At 44.6% G+C, this 20,036-nt stretch overlaps 1 protein-coding gene across 6 annotated transcripts in view; it reads right to left on the bottom strand.

Moving 5' to 3' along the window:
• scn8aa (sodium channel, voltage gated, type VIII, alpha subunit a) overlaps positions 1-19,205 on the bottom strand; it is a 37,281-nt gene extending 18,076 nt beyond the window's left edge. Inside the window, exons 1-17 of one of the 6 annotated variants that reach the window (XM_029833624.1) lie at positions 18,263-19,205; positions 15,744-15,873; positions 15,328-15,659; positions 11,833-11,951; positions 11,105-11,194; positions 10,268-10,396; positions 9,652-9,743; positions 6,901-7,122; positions 6,650-6,713; positions 6,366-6,507; positions 4,852-5,058; positions 4,487-4,768; positions 3,934-4,248; positions 2,309-2,444; positions 1,867-2,105; positions 664-837; positions 69-425 (exon numbers count right to left, since the gene is read on the bottom strand). In XM_029833624.1, coding sequence (XP_029689484.1) covers positions 69-425; positions 664-837; positions 1,867-2,105; positions 2,309-2,444; positions 3,934-4,248; positions 4,487-4,768; positions 4,852-5,058; positions 6,366-6,507; positions 6,650-6,713; positions 6,901-7,122; positions 9,652-9,743; positions 10,268-10,396; positions 11,105-11,194; positions 11,833-11,951; positions 15,328-15,606 — 2,847 coding nt within the window. In that variant the 5' untranslated portion in view covers positions 15,607-15,659; positions 15,744-15,873; positions 18,263-19,205. Of the gene's footprint in view, positions 1-68; positions 426-663; positions 838-1,866; positions 2,106-2,308; positions 2,445-3,933; positions 4,249-4,486; positions 4,769-4,851; positions 5,059-6,365; positions 6,508-6,649; positions 6,714-6,900; positions 7,123-9,361; positions 9,454-9,548; positions 9,617-9,651; positions 9,744-10,267; positions 10,397-11,104; positions 11,195-11,832; positions 11,952-15,327; positions 15,660-15,743; positions 15,874-17,800; positions 18,235-18,262 lie in introns of those variants that run through there. The other 5 variants (XM_029833623.1, XM_029833626.1, XM_003963094.3 and 2 more) reach the window with 5 other exon arrangements.
• Between the last annotated feature and the right edge of the window lie 831 nt (positions 19,206-20,036).

Below are 20,036 nucleotides of genomic sequence, written 5' to 3'. Positions count from 1 at the left end.
CGCATAAGCAAACAGTGACATAAGTGCAGGGATTTACCAATCTGGCTCATTTCCTGTGAAATACATACCACCAAGTTTCCGATGACCATGACCATCATAAAGACAATGAGACACATGGCCTGTCCCGCCACCTCCATGCAGTCCCACATGGTCTCGATCCACTCGCCGCACAGCACCCGGAAGACAATCAGGAACGAGTGGAAGAAGTCGTTCATGTGCCAGCGGGGCAGCTCACAGTCTCGAGCGATTTTACACACACAATCTTTGTAGTTCTTGCCAAACAGCTGCATGCCCACCACGGCAAAGATAAAGACGATAATGGCGAGCACCAGAGTCAAGTTCCCCAAGGCTCCGACTGAGTTACCGATGATCTTGATCAGCATATTAAGGGTAGGCCAAGACTTGGCCAGCTTAAACACTCGCAGCTGCAGAGGGACAGTGGAAAGAAAGGAATAAATATGAATCAGTCACAGTTTCTGCTTTATTAACCCTCTGTTTTACACCAATGAAGCATAAATATGAACACTCAATACTGTTATTGTATCTAGTTGACCTACTCAACTTAAACCCATTTTTAGTATAAACACGAAATTCCTTTTATTTCATTTTTTCCTTGTAATAGTTTTTTGTTGTTGTAAATGTTTAACCAAAAATGGTATTTACCAATCGGAATGACCGTAAGACAGAAAGACCCTCTACGTCAGCCAGAGCCAGCTCCACTAAACTCAGCGTCACAATGAAACCATCAAAACAGTTCCAGGCTTCCTGGAAATAGTAGTATGGATCCATAGCCACCAGTTTGAAGAGCATCTCCCCTGCAAATATTCCCGTGAAAACCTGCAGCATAAAACAGACACACAAGCAGAACAATCAGTAACATTTTCATTGGCCGCCTATAAAAGTGAAAGATGGAAGCATATCTATTTCTTGTGGAAGACCACTAATTAAATATTAATATAGTAAATATTAGGTGATTAGGGCGGTTGTGGTTTAATCCAATTTGATTTATGTCTATTTATTCAAAACAGTGAATAAATCCTATGAAATATTCATTTCTGTTGGAATGGAAAGATAAAATAGTGGAGCTTTAGATTTAGACACACCAAAATTAAAGACTTAACTAGGCTATGCTTAGGGTTGAGATGATATTTCGGGCTTTGTGAAGCATAAACTCCTTCCTGCAGTGTGTATAAATGACTTTACAGTTAATAACTTCCCTCTAAATCCATGTAAATCTTGGAATTGAGCCCATCAAGTCGGCCAGTGGGCTTTTTTCACATCTCTATTCCCTCCGTCCTCGGCTAATTATCAGTGCAACAGACTCTTCACATGTGTTAATAGGTTTAAAATAGTTAACACATTAATTACATAGAATAATCCAAAGTCATAATGCATTGATGAATTAATATTGACAGGCTCCATTGATATATGAGATTTTATATACTCCAGATGATGTGTTGCTTGTCAGAAATGACACTAATAAATTACTCCCAGGAAGAGCTCACAAAATAAATAAACACTCCACTCCAAAGTTATTACTCATATTGTGCAACACTGTGTCAGCTACAACTTATTGTGTTGGGATGCCGAGATGTTTACAGACGTGCTTCGAAAATCATTCCAATAAACCTTCCCAGTGAAAATGGATGGGTTCAGTTATCGAAGAGGCAAATTCAGTAATACTCCTGAAGCATTTGATCGGAGGGGGAATAATGGCGGTTAGAGAGCTAAGACAGGAAAGGCTGGTTAGGAATCTGACATTACACCCGCCATGACCTCGCCTCTTTAGGTAAACCTTTTTTTTTTTTTTAGAAAAACCAAAGAATCAAAGAAAAAAGGAAAGGAACCAACACTTCCACCACTCACCAGATTGCCCACAGAAAGCATGTGTTCGAAGTCAGGGGTCATGGGGTAGTGCTCCATGGCCATGAAGAGCGTATTGAGGACAATGCAGATGGTGATGGCTAAGTCCACGAAAGGATCCATGACAATCAGATTGACTATCTCCTTGATTTTGATCCAGGTAGGGCTGCACTCCCAGATCAGGAATGTGTTAGCAAATTTATACCAGCAAGGTGGACACTTGCGCTGAGACTCCTCCAGTTCTGAAGACATAGCGCGGATTACACATTAAAATCATCCATACTGGTTCGTTCGAGCATACTGCATGCAATGGTATCAAATGATAGAAAAACTGTATGCATAGTATGTATCTGGAACTGCTGGATATGCAAAGCAGATAAGCAGGAAATTCAAGTCAAATAATAAGGAAAGAGCAGGTTAAATAGCTGGGTGAAAGTGGCAGTACCCTCCACTAGTGTGTTGGTAATGACGCTCATGACACTGTTGGCCCGCTCTTTCCGCCCAAAGGAGGTATTGAGCTGGTCCACAGACACCATCAGGGAGCCCGACAGCTTCTTCTTCACCTCAACCTCAGTAGTTGGCTGTCAGGAGGAGAGGAAGAATCAAGCACCCATGGAGACGACATGAACACCATCCCACATCGCCACCGGTGGCCGGCGGAGGGAAGTGCACAACGGCATTGGCACGAAAAAACTAGTCGAGGGTTGTAGTTTTGGGGGCGGGGCGAGGCAGTTGTCATCCATTTCTGCGTCGATACTGGTTTCAAGGAAGATGTGTGTTTGCTGTAAATGCATGCGGGTTTCAGCCAAAGAGGGAGCAGTGGTCTTGGAATCCTTGACCCTAATAAGGTTGGAATGTAATTAGCTCAACCCAATTAAACAATAAAATGGGTTCTGAGATACTGTGTGAAGAAAAACTGCTTCTGCATGAATGCATTTTCAGCCCTGTCATGCAATAATGGAGGCTTTGCTGCCACTGCAATATAATCATCAGGTTTGATCCCCAAAATCTGGCCACTTTAATGCCAATTCCAAACTGATGCTATTATATCTTCCTACTTTGAAACCGTAGAGCTTATATTGCAACCATGTCAAGAGCATTGTAACGAGATCATATGAAGGCAGAAGTTTAGTTTCATTCGTCATGCAAAAGCATGCTCCAAGTCAAAGAAAGGGAGAGGAAATTGCAAACATCATAACCATTTTCTACTTGTATTCGTCATGCTTATTTTAGTCTAGGGTTTAAATCTACCATGCTAACTAGAATCAGACACAATGACTCCATTAATGTTGACTATGTAAGGTTTGGGAAAACGGAAAAGATAGAGACAGACAAGGACGGCAGCCCTCCATTTACTGTCTTATTACTCATATTAAGGCCTGGTAGGATGGTGTGTTTTACTGGTGCTACTCTGTGATATTAACAGTGCTCAGGGGAGTTGGTATAAATGTATGTGGTCCCCTCTGCCTTTACCGCCTCCTACTGTAGATCTACCCACACAGGCTCGCACAGGATCTGGATGCCTGGAGGAGGAACACATCAAGACACTGGAGCTCTTCAATAGATGCTGTTTGTTACCAAACTGGTGTGATGGGCAAAAATTTAACATCTCATACATGTGGTGCAGTGGATATTTATCAGGTTTTAAATATTTGCACAGTGGGCAGAGACATGTTGGAACGCCGCTTGTATGTGAAATGTGCATGGGCCGTGTGTGAATAAATATTTGATATGAACACACAAACATTGACAGTCATTACTCAGTCTTTCAAATCAAACAACAAAGTGGCCTGGAAGTCATTGATAGACCCAGTTGCAAAAACCAAACAAACTGATGCTCGGTTGAGGTTTAGTGACTTTAGAATGTGCTAATTTCTCCATCCTTTGCCTACTGTTGGAGGGCAGCATACACTGTAGGGGCTGGGGGAGGGGAGGCGCGAGCGCTTAGCCAAGAGATACATACGGACTTGCAAAAATGACAGATTAAAGGATAGTGAGCAAGAAAGAAAAGGAACGGACGAGAAGGGGGCCATGCCTAGATACTGTAGGTCTACTCATTGACTTCCTTACACTGTCATCAGTAGCTGCCTTATCTATTTTCACCTCAGGCAGAAGGCGTCCACCCGGCCCCGGGCCGATGAGTGACACCACTCCATTGCAATCCACTGTGCTATTTCTCTTCCCATGGAAGCCGCTGTAGCTGCTCCGCCGGTAAGGACTAAACAGGGAACCCCGGCGCTCCTCACACTCTTCCACCGTGCTGTGCTCATCATCGGCAAATTCGTTCTCTGAGCCCACATCCTTGCTGCGTCCTTTGAAACTGAAGATACTACTCTTGCTATTGTGGCGCGACAGGAAAGGAGAGCCAGGTATGCTGAGGAGAGACTGTGAGAAGGGAGAAAGAGAGATGACATTTAGGCGTCTTAAACTACAGCGCACCGCCATTTTTCTGCCGCCGGTCATCAGTTTCAAAGGACAGAGTGAAAGCCAACATCTCCTGCAACCCGAGCACTTCACTGAAGAGTCATTTCCGTGGCAACCGCGTGACTTACAGAAGAGGAACGACGTGAGACGTTAGTTCTGTCCAAGGCGAAGAGAGAACACCTGATTTGTGTTTTCTAACCTGATTCATGATGGAAGATTTTCGGCCCAAGCGATTATCGGGAAAACGGAAGCGGCTCCTCTTGCTGCCGTCATCGGACTCAGACTTGACAAACTTCTCGCTGTCGCCTTTCTCCTTCTCCTGCTCTTTTTGGCGCCACTTCTTCTTTCGATTGCGCCGCTCCTTGGCGCTCTTGGAGCTGAGTTTTGACATCTCAGAGGAGCTGCATGACAAATGCCCTCCTCCATCATCCTCCACCGCGTCCTCTGACACTGTGCCTGCAGAGGTTGCCATAGCAGCAGCCTGCAAATAAGCAACAAATAAATCAGAACATATATAAGGGGGAAAAACTTACTGAATAACTAAATGTCCAACTAAGGAGGAACCTGCGCATCTTCCTGTTGTCTCTTGAGCTGCTCCAACATGGCCTTGAATTCCTCCTCCTTCTGTTGGGCCTCCTCCATAGTGGCCTGATTCTGCTCCTCATAGGCCATGGCCACCACAGCCAGGATCAGATTCACCAGGTAGAATGAACCCACGAAGATCACCAAGACAAAAAAGATCATGTAGGTTTTCCCGGCTGCCCTCAGAGTCTGTTGGGAAAGAGTCGAGGTCGTGAGGGAAGTGGGAGCGACTTCTGTCAATCCTAAAGTCCGCCCAATGTCAGCCGGCTAGTTTCTTAACAACTGGCTTTTCATTCAAACTTGATTTCATGTAAATATAATTAAATATTTTAACTGGGAACAGGTGATTTTCCTGAGGCCAGTGGAGCAAGACTGTGTTCCTCCTCTGCACAGAGTAGAATATATCTAAATCCTGCACTAATTGAGTTCTCACTATATGCTTAAGGTACGCTTGTTCATCAGGGAGTGCTATTATACGTGTGCATTTTGACCTACTTTTTCATTAAAACCATACTAGTCGCTGCCAGTCAGGCACTTTGTATGGACTGGGATGCTATTCCCAGTGCAGAATAACGAAGAAGAGGCACAGCGGAACAAATGAGAACATTCTGGGAAATTCTTAATAAAGCTGTTACTATAATGCCAGAACACTGTGGAACCCTTCCCCTAATGCAGATTTAAGACAGGAATTCCATACATTTCACAGAGCTGTGGGTATTTAAATCATTGCTGACACCAGAACCCGTTTAGACTGGAAATGTTTTTCGACCATTTTGTCTTCAGAGAGACAGAAGCAGAGACAGGATGAGCGCGGGTATTAAAACAGCTAAATAGTCGGCGTTTAAAAGATGGTCGGCACAGTAGCCGTTGAAGCTTGCAGCTGGGAGGTGAGTTTCAAAGACGAGAACAAAAATAGAAGTAAGAGCTGGAACGCTCCCATCAGGTCTCATTTCCCTCATTGGCCATACAGTAATGCCTGAGCTCTTAATATTTCATATTTGCTCCCCTGCACCCAGTGTGTGCTGTATGTGGCAGTAAAAGTGCTTACAGGGCTTTGTGTAAAACAGCGGATCTGCCAGAACACACACAGAATGCATGTGGCATGGCAGTATGACATGCTGACTGTTCAAAATTTTTACATTCACAGTTTTAAATTTTATTACTCATTTAGGTGATTGTTTATTTTCTACAATTTTCCCTGAAAGAGAAAAAAAATGGAAGTCAAGTATCTTGGAATAAGGATCTTCAGAGAACAACGACTGTTACGAACAAGTTACATAAATGGGAACTAACTGATATTACGTAATTTCAATTTGAGAGGTATAACGCGTCTGATCCGTGGAACGTTTGGCAATTTAACTGAAGGCAAGAGAGAGAAAACATATTTGTATATTGATGGCTGATTTTCCTGAAGAATTCCATCATTAACTTGTCGTATCTTTTCAGCTCAGTGGTGCTGTTTGACTGTATGTGGCCTGACTTCGCGTTTTATTTACCAGCATGTAAAGATTCTCCCAGAAATCCTGTGTCATGAGGCGAAAAAGTGCCAGGAAGGCCCATCCGAAGCTGTCAAAGCTGGTATAACCATAGTTTGGATTCCTCCCAGCTTTCATGCAGGTGTAGCCCTCTGGGCAGCGCCTAAGAACAGCGAGGGACAGAGCTCGATAAGCAAAGAGAGATCACCCCACATGCGACTCAGTTTCCTCACAGTAATCAGACTTCAGACAGATTTGCGGTCGCAACTGTTGAACGATTCGCTGCATTCGCGTGAGGAACTCACCCGGAATCTGAGCTGTTCCCACAAAGAAGAGCATCGAGCTGGCCGGGCAGGAAGTAGAAATTGGCTGAAGAGAGGGACAACATAATGAATGTTAAATGAATAAATGAGTTCTGTTGAAACCAAGCCCTGACGGGAGCCTGACTGGTGTGTTTTTACACTGATATCAGGCCAATTATTGTTGCCCATCCATTTAATGGACAGTCTCAGACCCCCGGCACCGCTGGCAGGCCTCTGTTGACTCCTGGACTTACTGTCATTCGTGATGTACTCGTCCCAGTCGAAAGGCTGGCTCTTATTGGACAGCTGGCTGTCGGTGATGTTTATTGGCCAGAACACGCACTTTTGGCGCAGGTTGCCCATGAAAAGCTGGAGACCAATGAGAGCAAAGACGCTCAGGCAGAAGACGGTCAGGATCATCACATCCGACAGCTTCTTCACAGACTGGATCAGGGCGCCCACGATGGTCTTCAAGCCTGGGGGCAGCCAGGCACACAAGGACAAACTATGCAGGAGATACTGAGACCAAACCTGGGAAGCTTTTCTTTCTACTTTTTCCTGAATTTACTTTTGTCACTGTGACTCAAAAGTATCCATTAGCAATGGCTAAAGCTAGGATTTTATATTATTTATTACTTTCAGTTTACGATTCAATTCAATACAATTAATTCACAAAACTTTTTAAACGCTCATTTAAAACAGAATATTGCACTCTTATCAGTGATGTGATAAGAGGAAATCTATGAGGAAATCTGTGTTTTGTTCACACTGTCGGTAGTAATACATTTTATATAAAAGTTACAGGTAACATCCATTATATTGCTCTTAATCAAAACAAACAGAAAATATTTATGAGCCTTTCCACTCTTTTCAGATTTTAGATGAACAGATTTTACTCATGTTAAACAAGATTATGTTGGGTTTTTTTGGCTGTGGTTGGTAGAGTGAAAGAGAGGGGGAAGGCTCCTGAAAAGTGAGAGGAAATCCGTAAGGAAGAGAGCACAGCAGCACAACGGGGGCCATGAGAAGGACGGAGGCACAGGCAAGGAGGGAGGGGGGGGTGGGGGCTGGAAACCACATGCAGGTCATTTAAACTCCAAGGCTGAACAGGAGCAATTCAATGCCAGCGCCAGCGTGGGCACTTTCTTGAACTGTCTTGTTAAAAGTGTCATTAGAAAAACACTGAGTCCCAGTCCCAGTACCAGTCCCAGTACCAGTATCAGTACCCTGCAGTCTGGCTCATCCACACCGTCACCAGTAAAGACAGAAGTGTTTTCTTTACCTTCTGGACATCTTCTGGCAGTGTTCACAAGGGTCCGCGAGGAACGTAAACAGGAAGTAGCTTGATCTACACCCCCTTTACCCTTTTGGTCACTACAGGTGCTTTAGTCTACACTGACAGCCCGACAGCACCCCCATGACACTGGAGCAAAGCTAGACTGACCAATAAATCTGATCAATTCAATTGATTGAGTTAGCTGAGCTTAGCATCAATGCCCAAACAGACAAAAACAGAAAAATCCACTACTTTTTGGGACGGCGCAAAGGCGACAAGTCACAATTTGGCAGCACTAAACTAATCTGTTAGCGGATTATCGTTGTGAAAATGGGATAAGTTGACGGTGTAATCGTGTATTAGCTCTAACTGTGTTGCCCCAACATGAGTGGCACTGATCACCTTATTTAAATCAAGTAAACCAGTTTTTTGCTTGTCAAACACGTTAATGTTTGTATTTATAAGCATCTCATTTATGTTTCTTTGAAAAAAAATAATTATGTATTATGTGGGGAGCTGTTGTACATCTACCATCAGGAGACTGATAGATGCGCAGTCAGTGTCACTCAAAGAGGTCAAGAGGTCATTTAACCACCCCATCTGCATCCCCAACCTCGACAACGAGAGCACACCATGTCTGTTTCTGCATGGTACATAAGTTAAGTAGGTTGTAAAAAGAAGAGAGAGAGAAAAAAAATCAATAATCCAACTAAAAAAAAAAACCAAAGGGGGGTAAATTATACTTTCAATGCCATTTGTCAGCCAAGCTCTCATAGGCTTATATTGTAAAAGCAAGTGACTGAAAAGCATCATGCAGCATAAGAGATATGTTCACAAGCTAGGCTTGGCAGTCTTCATATATAAATAAAACACATTTGTCAGGATCTCTCTGACAGCGTCTCCGTCATTTATGTGCTTAAACGTGACAAAGGAATGGGCGACATTCCAATTCACTTGCTAGCTTACAAACAATGCAAACCTGTTAATTAAGTCACTTTCGTGGAAGTTTTCGTTTTGAATGACTTAGTTGGAGGTAAATTTGAAAGGCAAAGCTCTGCATTAACACATAACGTGCACTGTGGTCGGAGTTTTCCCTTAAATTACCATTTTATAATATAAACATTACTGCAAACAGTTTCTTTGCTGAATAATGTCGTGTATTTATCCAAAAGTTTGCGATAAAAGAGTGAGTTCAAGCCATTTCTGAGGAAAAACCTTAACTGCCTTAGAAACGAGCCTCGTATGAGGAGCATAAAGGGGCTGTAAAGGAGACTGCAAAGCCTATCAAAAATGTATTAATACCATTTTTGATAATTTTGGAGGAAAAATAAATCAAAAAATGGTTATTTCCAATTATTTTGTTTGTTGCTTAAATCAAAATTAGTGAGTAGAAAAGAAAGGGTGAGAGGATCAGCCTTAGTGTTTAAACTGAGTCTCACCTGGAATGACAGAGATAGTTTTCAATGCTCGGAGAACTCTGAACGTTCTCAGCGCAGATACATTTCCCAGGTCCACAAACTCTGTTATATATCTGAAATAGGGGAAGGATCACACAACAAACACGATGACAAAAACCACACACGCCAAGAGCACAACACCACCGAAGGAGGAAACGACGCCACTCACAGAGCGTGTCCACTGAGGAGAAGGGTGGAAGGTAAAAGGAAAGATAGACACATACACCTAACACCGACCCCGCCCCACCGTCCCTCGCCCCATCCTGTCTTACCTGGAATTACAGAAATAGTTTTCAATGCCCTCAACACCCTGAACGTGCGCAGAGCTGAGACATTGCCTAGGTTTACAAACTCTGTTATATACCTGCAGGATCAAACCACAGTTATAACAGCTTGTTATTTACATGCAGATACGATGGGAATAGTTAAATTCAGACATGGCTGGGCTACGTGGCAGCGTGACACAGGGACGATGGGCTGTCTGATCACGTTTTAGCCGCTCATGTTAATGGAGAATTAGGGTGTGAAGTGAAGCGGATGATAGGGCTGTTGTATGAGAGAGAAAATATGAAGGGAGGCTACATGGGAAGTTTAAATGGATGGCACTGCAGACTGGCAGCTGTCCAAGAAGCTGCTGAGTGGCGGAAGAGAACCTTCAAATTCCAGAGGGAAGAACCAGAAAAGTCTCGAGTCAATGGAGGAAACACAAATGAGTTATCAGAGAGACGGACAGAAAGAAAAGAGTAAGAACCACAGGAAATGACATCATCCGCACCGTAGTACTGGCAACTAGCTTTCTTCACCCTCCCTCCTCAACCAACCAGAATGACACGAGTTCATGTTGCTTGACTTAAATACATCTTCTTTAACAGTTTGAGAAATACTTACGCCATTGAAATGACCATGAAATCCAGCCAGTTCCATGGATCTCTAAGGAATGTGAAGTTGTCTATACAGAATCCTCGGGCGGTGATTTTAACAAGTGACTCAAAAGTATAAATTCCTGTGAATGTGTACCTGAAAGGAAAAAAGCGGTGACAGAATCAGTTCACCAGAGGAGATCAAAGCGCTCTCATCTCTGCACCCTTGTTAGCAGATGAAATAACAACCAAGTAAAAAAACATACACACACACACACACACAAAATAACAGTGGAGTGCAGGGCACATCACAAGTTTAGAGCCATAATGTCTGCTTTTGTAGCCTCCGGCTCATAAAGTTTAGCTTATAAGATTCTATTTTCATGCAGGGGAGAGGCGGGACAGTAATGACTTTCATCCCCACTTGTGAGGAATTTTGATGGACCTCGATCTGCAGCGTTAGACGGGCTACAACAAAGGGAGTGTTGGACCAGATGTGCTGGCGCATTCAATTGTGGGTTTTTTTCTGGTGTATTTGAATTTTCTGAGGGGACTTCATAGCCTAACCAGAGGTTGCCTGCAGACCAAAGGGTAGAAATCTGCCCAGGAAGCATCAGGAAGCTGAACAAATCCCAATTTTAACCAGATTGGATCAACATTAAAACCAGAAGCCTGTTCTAATCACCTGAGCGTCTATCTGGAGTGATCCTGAACTACTGACATCTGTGGATTTACCATTAGTGCACGACATCAATTAGTAAAAAACAATTTTAACAAAGAACAGGAAAAAAGCAGCTCACGGAACAACCTGGGGCTCGTCATTAGCATGCACAAAAGCAGGGAGTAAAAATTAAAAAATACTTACTCTACTTGTTTTGACCACTCGGGGGGATCGCTAAAGGTCATGAATATACAGTTGGTCAAAATTGTACACATAATGATCATGCTGAAAAGAGTGTGTCAGTTAAGGAAAATCTGAAAGTCAGGCACACACAGCATTACATCAATCTGACAATCATAAAAAACATGATACAAACACAAACACAAATATCATGAATACAATCATGCACAAATCCACCACTGTTGGAACACTAATGAATATAGTGTAGCACTGCAAGCTTTTACCAAGAGCACTGATGACCTCACAGGCCACTATTTTCCTCATCAAATAATAAAATGTTATGTATTTAGTGGAAGGACAAGGCCTGAGGCTGTGCGTGGTTTACAGCTGCACAGGTTTTATATTCTCAAACAGCAACAATATTGTAAGTATTCAAAGGGAGCTGACTTTGTTAACAAATGGCTTATTTTGTGTTTTAACTAAGATGCCAGTGATGACTCAGCATTAAGCCATTATAGGGTAAATTTAAAAAGCTGCTCCGCTTTTCTGATCAGGATGAGTCACGCTGTGAGCCAGGCGTCCCGTACTGTGATAGGACAGTTTAAAAAAAAAGCACCTAAAAATAAAATAATTATATAAGTTGTTCTTTTCAAGCCATAAATGTAACAGGAGGATCACGGAACATGACGAATGATGAATAATACACATGAACAGGACTCACATCTGGACTGTTACACCATGTCAAAGGATATGAATGTATCAAAATTTTAATAGCTACTCTCCTAACCGGATTAAAAGGACTTATGAAGTACAAGGCAGGTGTGGCACTAAAACGGAAGATTGTCTTCCCTCTATTTAGCACTATAAATGTCTGTGGAGAGAAGAAGGGGGAAAAAACACACAGAAATAATCAATTAATAACAAGATAACGCACAACAGGGGCATTCACTTGAGCAGTTGATAAAAACGTTGGGTGGTGTTTGGTGTCATGTTGCAGAAAACCTAAAACGCTCGGCAGGAACCGCGTACGGGCGTTAAAGTGGAACACTTTTAGAGGAGAAAATGGCTGCCACAGTGTCTGGAAAGTTTGCAGGTCGTCCCAGTCCCTCCGTCAGCCCTGCACGTCACAGCTTTGGTGGTTTCAAAAGTAGGAAATGAGCAACAACCGAGAGGGGCAGGCGTCTTCCTGTGGATAACCTCGTAATTGTTTAAATAAAAGATGGCGATTTGCATGAAATTTTCATGAGACCCTGTGCATTTGCAGCAGTGATATGGGCCCGGGTGCTTTTAACTGGGCCTCCTTCCCTACATTAAGCCCTGCAGACTCTCTCTGTTCTGAGCACCGGAGACAGCGGGAGGGGGAAGTGGGGTGAGGAGAATTGCTCTGTCATGTGATTGCATGTCAGCTTTGTACTTTTGATCCGGCTTATGTGTCGATAAAATAAACATTTAAGGACCACAAAACTGGAAATAAGGTCATTCCCCACAATTCTGTCACACGGGGCCATGATATTAATTATACTGACATCCTCAGACAGCCCAGAACAAACCACTAGGTTTAGAAATGATTACATAATGTTACACCCATGTTCCCATTTTGGATCAGTAGCAGCCTGTCAGAGGTGAAGCTTCATATGGAGGGAAACATCTCCGCCAGCAGGACAGTTCCTACAGAAAGAAGCAGCCTAATCTTGGGCACAGCCACCGTCATGAGGGCTTTAAAATAGGAATAAATCTATGTTATGATCCAAACCTGCATGAACACAAACACACACGCGCTGCAACATGCAGTGTGGAGGTGTGGAGCTATTTTTTTTTTGGGTAACGCATGACTAAACTGCTGCAAAGCTACTGAAAATTTCATAATGTAGCGGAGAGGAGGGAAGGGAAAGGCAGAAAACAGGAGAGCTAACTGAAGCAGGCAGGCAGCAACTGTGGCAGCAGCAGGCTGTGGAGAAGCAGGGCGGAGGGAGCTGGAGCGAGAACAAGCGAGGGGGGGGGGACAGGCTGGAGCTATCGGGCTCTGCTGCAGCATCTGCAATCATGGGAGCTGCAGCGGCTAATCAAAGAGCTCCCCCTCTTTCAACCCATGTGGCAAACGCTAAATGGGCTGCGATTTATGGGTCCTTTAGGCAGACAGCAGCCTCACACACACACACACACACACACACGCACACGCACACACACACACACGGCTGTAACAATAGAGCAGAGCTGAGCCGTCACACCAAAAGTTAATTTTAATCTTGTGTTGCTACTGTTATTATATTTTGCTCAGACGGACGCACAGACAGACAGACATGCCAACACTTCCTCTCCAGACACATGCAGCGTGTCTCACAAGCATTCGTTTCCCACTGTGGGATGTTTTTGCTACCTAAAAATAACAGGCCAGCTCAAAAAGCTCCGCCGTACTGTGGCTGTTTTCGTGCCCTCCGTTCTTCCCCTGCAGAACACATTTCACTGGGACCCGCTGCAGCCCGAAGCAGAGCAAGTGTGCTCATGCATTCCTGCACATGTCCTCCATTTCCCCGTGCCCGCTTCCTCTCTCCTCTCTCTCCATTAAAATCGTGTGTGTCACCACTGACAACAAGCCCGACGCCGCCCAAAACGGCCCAGCTCGGGCGTCCTGCCAGCCTGCCTGCCTTCAATCTGTGGCGCCGAAACCGTCGCGGGTGAGTCTCCAGAGATGGACAAGATGCTCTCTGATATGGTTATGTCTCCACGACCGCTCCCCCACCCACACATCCAGAAGCAGCCTGCCGCAACTGAGCCACAAAGACACGCGGGGGAATATTGTCCCATCAAGGTCACCACCTGATCTGACGTCACGGCTGCTGCTCATCCGCCTCGGGTGCCGGTGACAGTCTAACCAGTGTGGACCGAGGACCCTGATGAGATTCCCCTGAAGCTGAGGGCTGACAGGCTGCAAGCAGCAGGTGAGCTACGACAAAGCTAGCGCCACTTCATTTCTACTGTGGCAACAGCGCTTTAATGCGATGCACAACCTGAGCCGGAGCAACGCGGGGCTGGAATCAGCTTCCACGTGTCCAGTCTCCTCCATTTGAACGGGGACGTTACGTAACAGGCGGCGTCAGGGATACACGAGACAGCCACAGACAGGAAACTGTCCACAGATCAGTTGGCAGTGGCGCCCCAGCAACTGGGTTGAACTCTGGAACATTTTAAGATTTACTGTGTGAGGGAGTTCAAATGCAGATTGGCTTACATCATTCTTAAAAATCGAGAACCAGTAATAACATGGCAGATTATCTCGATCTCCTGGTAAACACAGCCATTTTATGATAAAGTATTTAAGCTTCTTTAAAAACAACAAGTTAATTAACACTGCACAACAGATCTGTAAACACACCAAAGAACACTTGGCTTTTTAAATGGCTCCCCCCACCCCGCCCCACCCCACCCCCCACCCCTTTATGTTCGATTATTCATTTAAAAATATGTAAAACTCCTCGTTTTGTTAGCTGGCTGAGGAAGAGACGAGATGCTGCTGTGGGGACGTGTGGAGTCCTTTAGGAGATAGGGGTGACAGCCACACATGGTGAAGACAGTGGAGACTTTCAAGGTCACCTGTCTCTGCATCAGACATGATGGAAAACCCTGGGGGGGGGCATAATTCCTGCACATATATCTTCCCCAGCCTGCATCGGATTTTTCCGGTTTTGGTTCTGGTTCCACCGTCCACAGTTACCAGTTCTGACCTTTCCCCCTTGAGCGCTACCAGTACAATGGAGACGCAACAATGGCCCATTCAACGCCTCAAGAGCTCAACTCTCAGCCTCCCCAAAGGCAGAAAACATAATTACATTCCCCGACCTAATCACAAATTAATTTATCTGTAAACAGAGAGCACCTGAAAACCAATTATCACAAACAATATGTCCCATCCTATGCGTAAATCTGAGCCATAACGTGTGAATCAGCAGGACTTAACGCCGCCTCAATATCCTGGAATGAATAGAAATCAGAATATGTGCCTCCCAAAACAGCAATATTCTATTTATATTTTAAGATTTATAATTTGACACTTTCCCAAAAATATGTCCTGCAGTGATGTTCAGTGTGAAATTCCAAATGGTGAAGTTTCCGAGGTGTAAATGTGAATACAGACAACTGCGGCAACGGGAAAAGTAGAGCTGGATATGGATCCACTTAATAGCTTAGTGGGGGCTTTCTTTTGTACCTCTGGGACCATCACCAGGGGCTGTGTGTGTCTGAAAACTCACTTTCTGACTATTCAGGTAGTACGGGTCCAGGTCCTCCAATGGTACCGCCACCATTCCTTTAGGGGTGTCCCCGTAGATGTAGGGGAGACTCTTCCCAGCCTCCAGATCACTGTTGGGCCTGGGTTTGTTCTCATCGTCGTCGTCACGGTAGCTGCTGTCCTGCTTCGGTGGCTTCCTGTTCTTCTCCTCCTTGACGCGCTGCTCAAGGGCCACCAAAGATTCCCTAGTAAACTTCTTGAAGCTATCAGGTCCTGGCGGTGCAAGAAGGGGTGCAGCCATGTTTTCATCCTGCAGCTACTTGGTCTTTAGGTCTGTACCATCCACAGCATTAGCTATGAAGGAGTCAGGGCAGAAGCCGGTCTTAGGGAAAGCTCAGACAGCAAACAGTACTGCTGTTACATGCAAATACACCCCACCTGCTCTGCTGAATTGATGAAGATATTCATAAGTTCCAGATTTTTGGCACAAATGTAAAATCCCACACTTCACTGTGGCGCTCGCCACGTGACAACATGCATAGAGTTGCAAGATTTCAGAGCCGCCTGCCTGGGGAGAGAGATTAGGAGGAAGTCATGTTGGTAAATGCAAAATATTCTCTGAATTCTTGAAAAGATGAAATACTTAAAATTGTACATTGTTTACATTTCCTCACGGCTGTAAAGTTTTCTGCTAAATAGCAAAATAAAAGGCCGTATGCAGGAGTATTCAAATAGCTGAAACCATGAAATGATGCTTTCATAAGGTAACCCTTCAGGTTTGAGGAGATGGTTGGATTACTGCAGGTCCAATCATCTTTTTGCATGGATGCAAAGAAATAATTAAATCTCATCTCATTGTCCTAAAACGGCATAAGGATGATTTTCATACCTTTGGACATCACTGATTTGTCTTTAACGTCAACCCCAACACAAACATCTACCCCCAGATTTCAGGCCTTGAATCATAAACCTTGAATCAAAAACAACAAATTTATAGGAGGATTTTACTCTTAAGGTTTTTAAACACGGGGGCATCTGCATATTTACAGGCTGGAGGACTCGGGGAGGCTTCGACACGGTGGGATCGATGGTTACATGACAACTGTGTCGGCTGCAGGACGTTTGAGGGTCGATAAAGAACGAAGACAGGACAGTCACCCACACCTAAACTGAGACCTGCTTTAGCTCATCTGCATCTATGCCTGCGAGCAACGCGCTGATTTGGGGCTCTAGTTTAACCCTTGCAGTCAACCTTCAATAACAACGACAGCAAGCGTTCTTGTTCGTGAGGGGATGGAGCTAAACGTGGACGCAGGTTTCGGGAGAAAAAATTCCTCCATCGACCACATTTGAATCAAAAGGCCCTCTCCCATCTTACATAACCCAGTCTCATGAGAAGCCCTAGACGTGTGAGAGCTGACACACGGTGGAACCATTCCGGTCTATCTGCTGGGAGAGGGGACATGACAACACGCAGCCTGTGAGCCAAAGCGTCTGTTTTAAAATGGACCCCGGAACCTCGCAGTCACCGAGCCTGCTGCCGCTCTGCTGGCGCTGTCCGCTTCAGCACCACATGAGCGCGCAGCGCACGCATGCACGCACACACACACGCACACACACACGCACGCACCACATATGCCTGAATATATAATCTAGGGCTGACAGCGAAACAGAGAAAAAAAATGGACTCGATCTGCCAGTACGCCCCCGTTATTCATGCACCGGGGCCTCATTGAGCTCCCACCTCGACGTTTTCTTTTTATTTCCCGGGCCTGCATTATCCCTCATACGTCGTCAATGTTACCAAATCAAAAAGACAATGCTCATATGAATATGGCTCAGGCTGGTGGGATGCGTCCCTCTAATAACCAAGTTTGGCCGCGCAACCGTTTCCAACAATACATCAGGGACGTTGAAGCATGATCTAATTCTCACAAAAAAGAAAAAAAGACCCTTACAGGTGAGGAATAAGCTCACGGACGCCGTCTTATTTCCCGAATCTATTCGGCTGAAGTCTTGCTCGGTCACAGAGGGGGAACGACGGGATCTCTGCGCAAAGTAGTGGCCCCGCTACAGCAGCCGGAGCTGTTACTGCAGTGGGAGGCTTGTATGTGGAAAATGTCACGCTGTCAACGCAACTGTGGCGCTTGTCAGTGCCCCACATGTGGCGTGCACGTGTCACAATAAGCCAGATCAATATTCTGCCCGCTCATTAATCAAATCACCGGATCTTTCTCTCGGGCGTATTCTGTGCGTTTTTGCGCGTTGCCTTGACGGGTCTGCACCACACCCGTGAAGCCGTGTCGACAGCTGAATCAAAAAGAAGCTCTATTTGTGCACGAGACAGCACAGAGCGTGAAGTTAGACGGCGTCGAGACGCACGAGGTTACAAACCAGGTCTAATGTGACGATTAAGGGACCGGCGTGGCACTGCTGCACCGCGGGAATGAACAATCCCGGGATAATGCTGATGGAAGTGTGTCCAGACTACTTACATTCCAGCCCGTTTTTGAAGGTGCCTTACGTGTAGCGTCCGATGGACAGCACAGTAAACAGGACAACAACAAAAAAAAGCAGTAAAGCCGATCTACCAAAAGTCCGTTTATGCCGTTTGGTGTGGCGGGACGGACAGACGGCGTCCTCCTTCCATGCTAACCTATCAGACGGCTTCTGTCGCTAAGGTCTAATGAATTCCTCGACGATGCGGTTCCTTCCGATAAATGACTCGGTTTGGCATCGACTGATGGATGCTGTCCTTCATTCGGCCCCTGTCTCAATCCGAGCGACAGACAGCGAGCCGACGCAGGCGTCCTGCATCCGCCGCGCTCCAGAAAAAGATGGGCAGCAGCGCGCTCCTCTGCGACATTTACGCAAGGATACCGACGGAGAGGAGCCCCGCTCTCGCCCAAAAACATGCGCAGCGCGCTGTCAAACCAAGACGCACGGAGGATACTCACCGAGAAAGCTTTACACGGAACCCAGGGAGCCGCTGCAGGACTGCGGATGCGAGGAGGATTTGGGAGAAACTGCGGTTGTCGCCATATTGTTGCTGCTATCTCCCCCCTTAGTGCGAGCGGTTCCCCTGCATAACTGATGACTCTCAGCAGCATGTAAGGGGGTGTCGGCGAGCACGCTTCTGAAAGCCCTTAAGGTCATCGAGGCCTGCGGCCCCAAAAGCTCACCGTGGCCGTCAGCACATCTGGATGTGAGAGCAGCCGTGTGGGTTCACATGGAGACAATGAGGGCGGACAGAACGTGCAAGAGAATTCATCGGTGCTCCGAGGGGCTTTACTCACCAACTGCACCACCAAAATTCAAAATCCTGCTATATTTCTACATACACACACAAACAAGTGTATGTTTCAGATCTGTCAGATTCGATGGATTTATTGGGAGGGAAAGGGCAATAAAATAACAGACACAAGCTCGGCAATTATTTGTTGGTTTAAAGAGCTACAAATATGTCCTCCACTTTATGTTTTCATCATAGTACCATTGCTTTTTTTAAACACATAATGTCCAAAGTTTAACGGTATGCTAATAGTCATCACTACAATAAAACACCCAATGTGGATATAAACACCACACACTCCTGTAGTTATTCAGATAATCAAATCAAGTTTAGCTTCTATGGCCATGGTATATCTGGTCAAAACTGAAGCTATAGGTTAGCATAAAGGTAAACTGAATAGATGTAGCTACATTAAAATCTTCTTTCTATACTCTCTATATTATTAATACTCATTTAATTAGTGACTTTATGGCTTTACCAGTCCGGGTTTGCAATATTAACCAGCATTCATTTATAATTTTACAGGAAAACAAAGTATCAAGCCGCTGTTATAGTTTCAACCTTGAGTTAAAATTTCAAACAACTTTGAGTAAATATCGATGTGCGACCAATGTTCTTGATAAAGCTTGGTGGTGGAATGTTTCATAAATGTCTGGTTTAATCAATATATTGTGAAGATGGTCAGCATTTATAATTTGGTTATTACAATAAATCTTTACACTGCACCCCAAAAACCTCTGAAGTGCATTTCCTGTCTCCCTGAGTGCCACAATAATGGTACTTATACCTGCGATTACCTTTTTCATCAATTTAAACTTGTTGTTTGAGAATTTGCTTCATGTGCTCGTTACAGAGGACAGTGTTGCCTCATGCCTTTTGGGGGGTTTAGATAATGCACGACCATTAGATAAGAGTCCCACTAAGATGGTCTAAGTGGGTCCATACTGATGGTAAAGCATGTGCAAATATCAAGCTGATGCTTTTTACAGCAAAGTTGTCAGTAAAAGGTAGCAAATATAAATCTGTCCGTTGCTGCTTACTTTGTTATTGCAGCCACCAGAAGAAATAACTCACTGTTATCTTTCATTTCTGCAACAATATATTAAGTGATTCATCATTTAAAGAGGAAATGTGTTTCAGGGAGTTGCCATGCCAACCAATGACATCTTACATTTCTAATTTAGTCTTAGTTTCTTTTTTTTTTTTTACTACAATAAATTCTGTAAATGATCAACTAAGAACTTTGTGTTTTTATGACATCAATTGTTAAAACACCTTCAGTTCAAGTGTGAACTTTGATAAGCGACAGCTGATTCGGTGGCTGAAGCAGTAACACCGCCCCCTGCTGGTCGGAGGTCTTTCCCCTTTAATACACCTGCTGATTGCAGAGGTCACCTGAGTTTCCAGAGCAAAAAAAACAAACAACAAAAAACAAACAA

Source organism: Takifugu rubripes, chromosome 3, assembly GCF_901000725.2.
Source record: "Takifugu rubripes chromosome 3, fTakRub1.2, whole genome shotgun sequence".
Classification (NCBI taxonomy): domain Eukaryota; kingdom Metazoa; phylum Chordata; class Actinopteri; order Tetraodontiformes; family Tetraodontidae; genus Takifugu; species Takifugu rubripes.
This window is presented reverse-complemented; position numbering and strand designations above follow the sequence as displayed.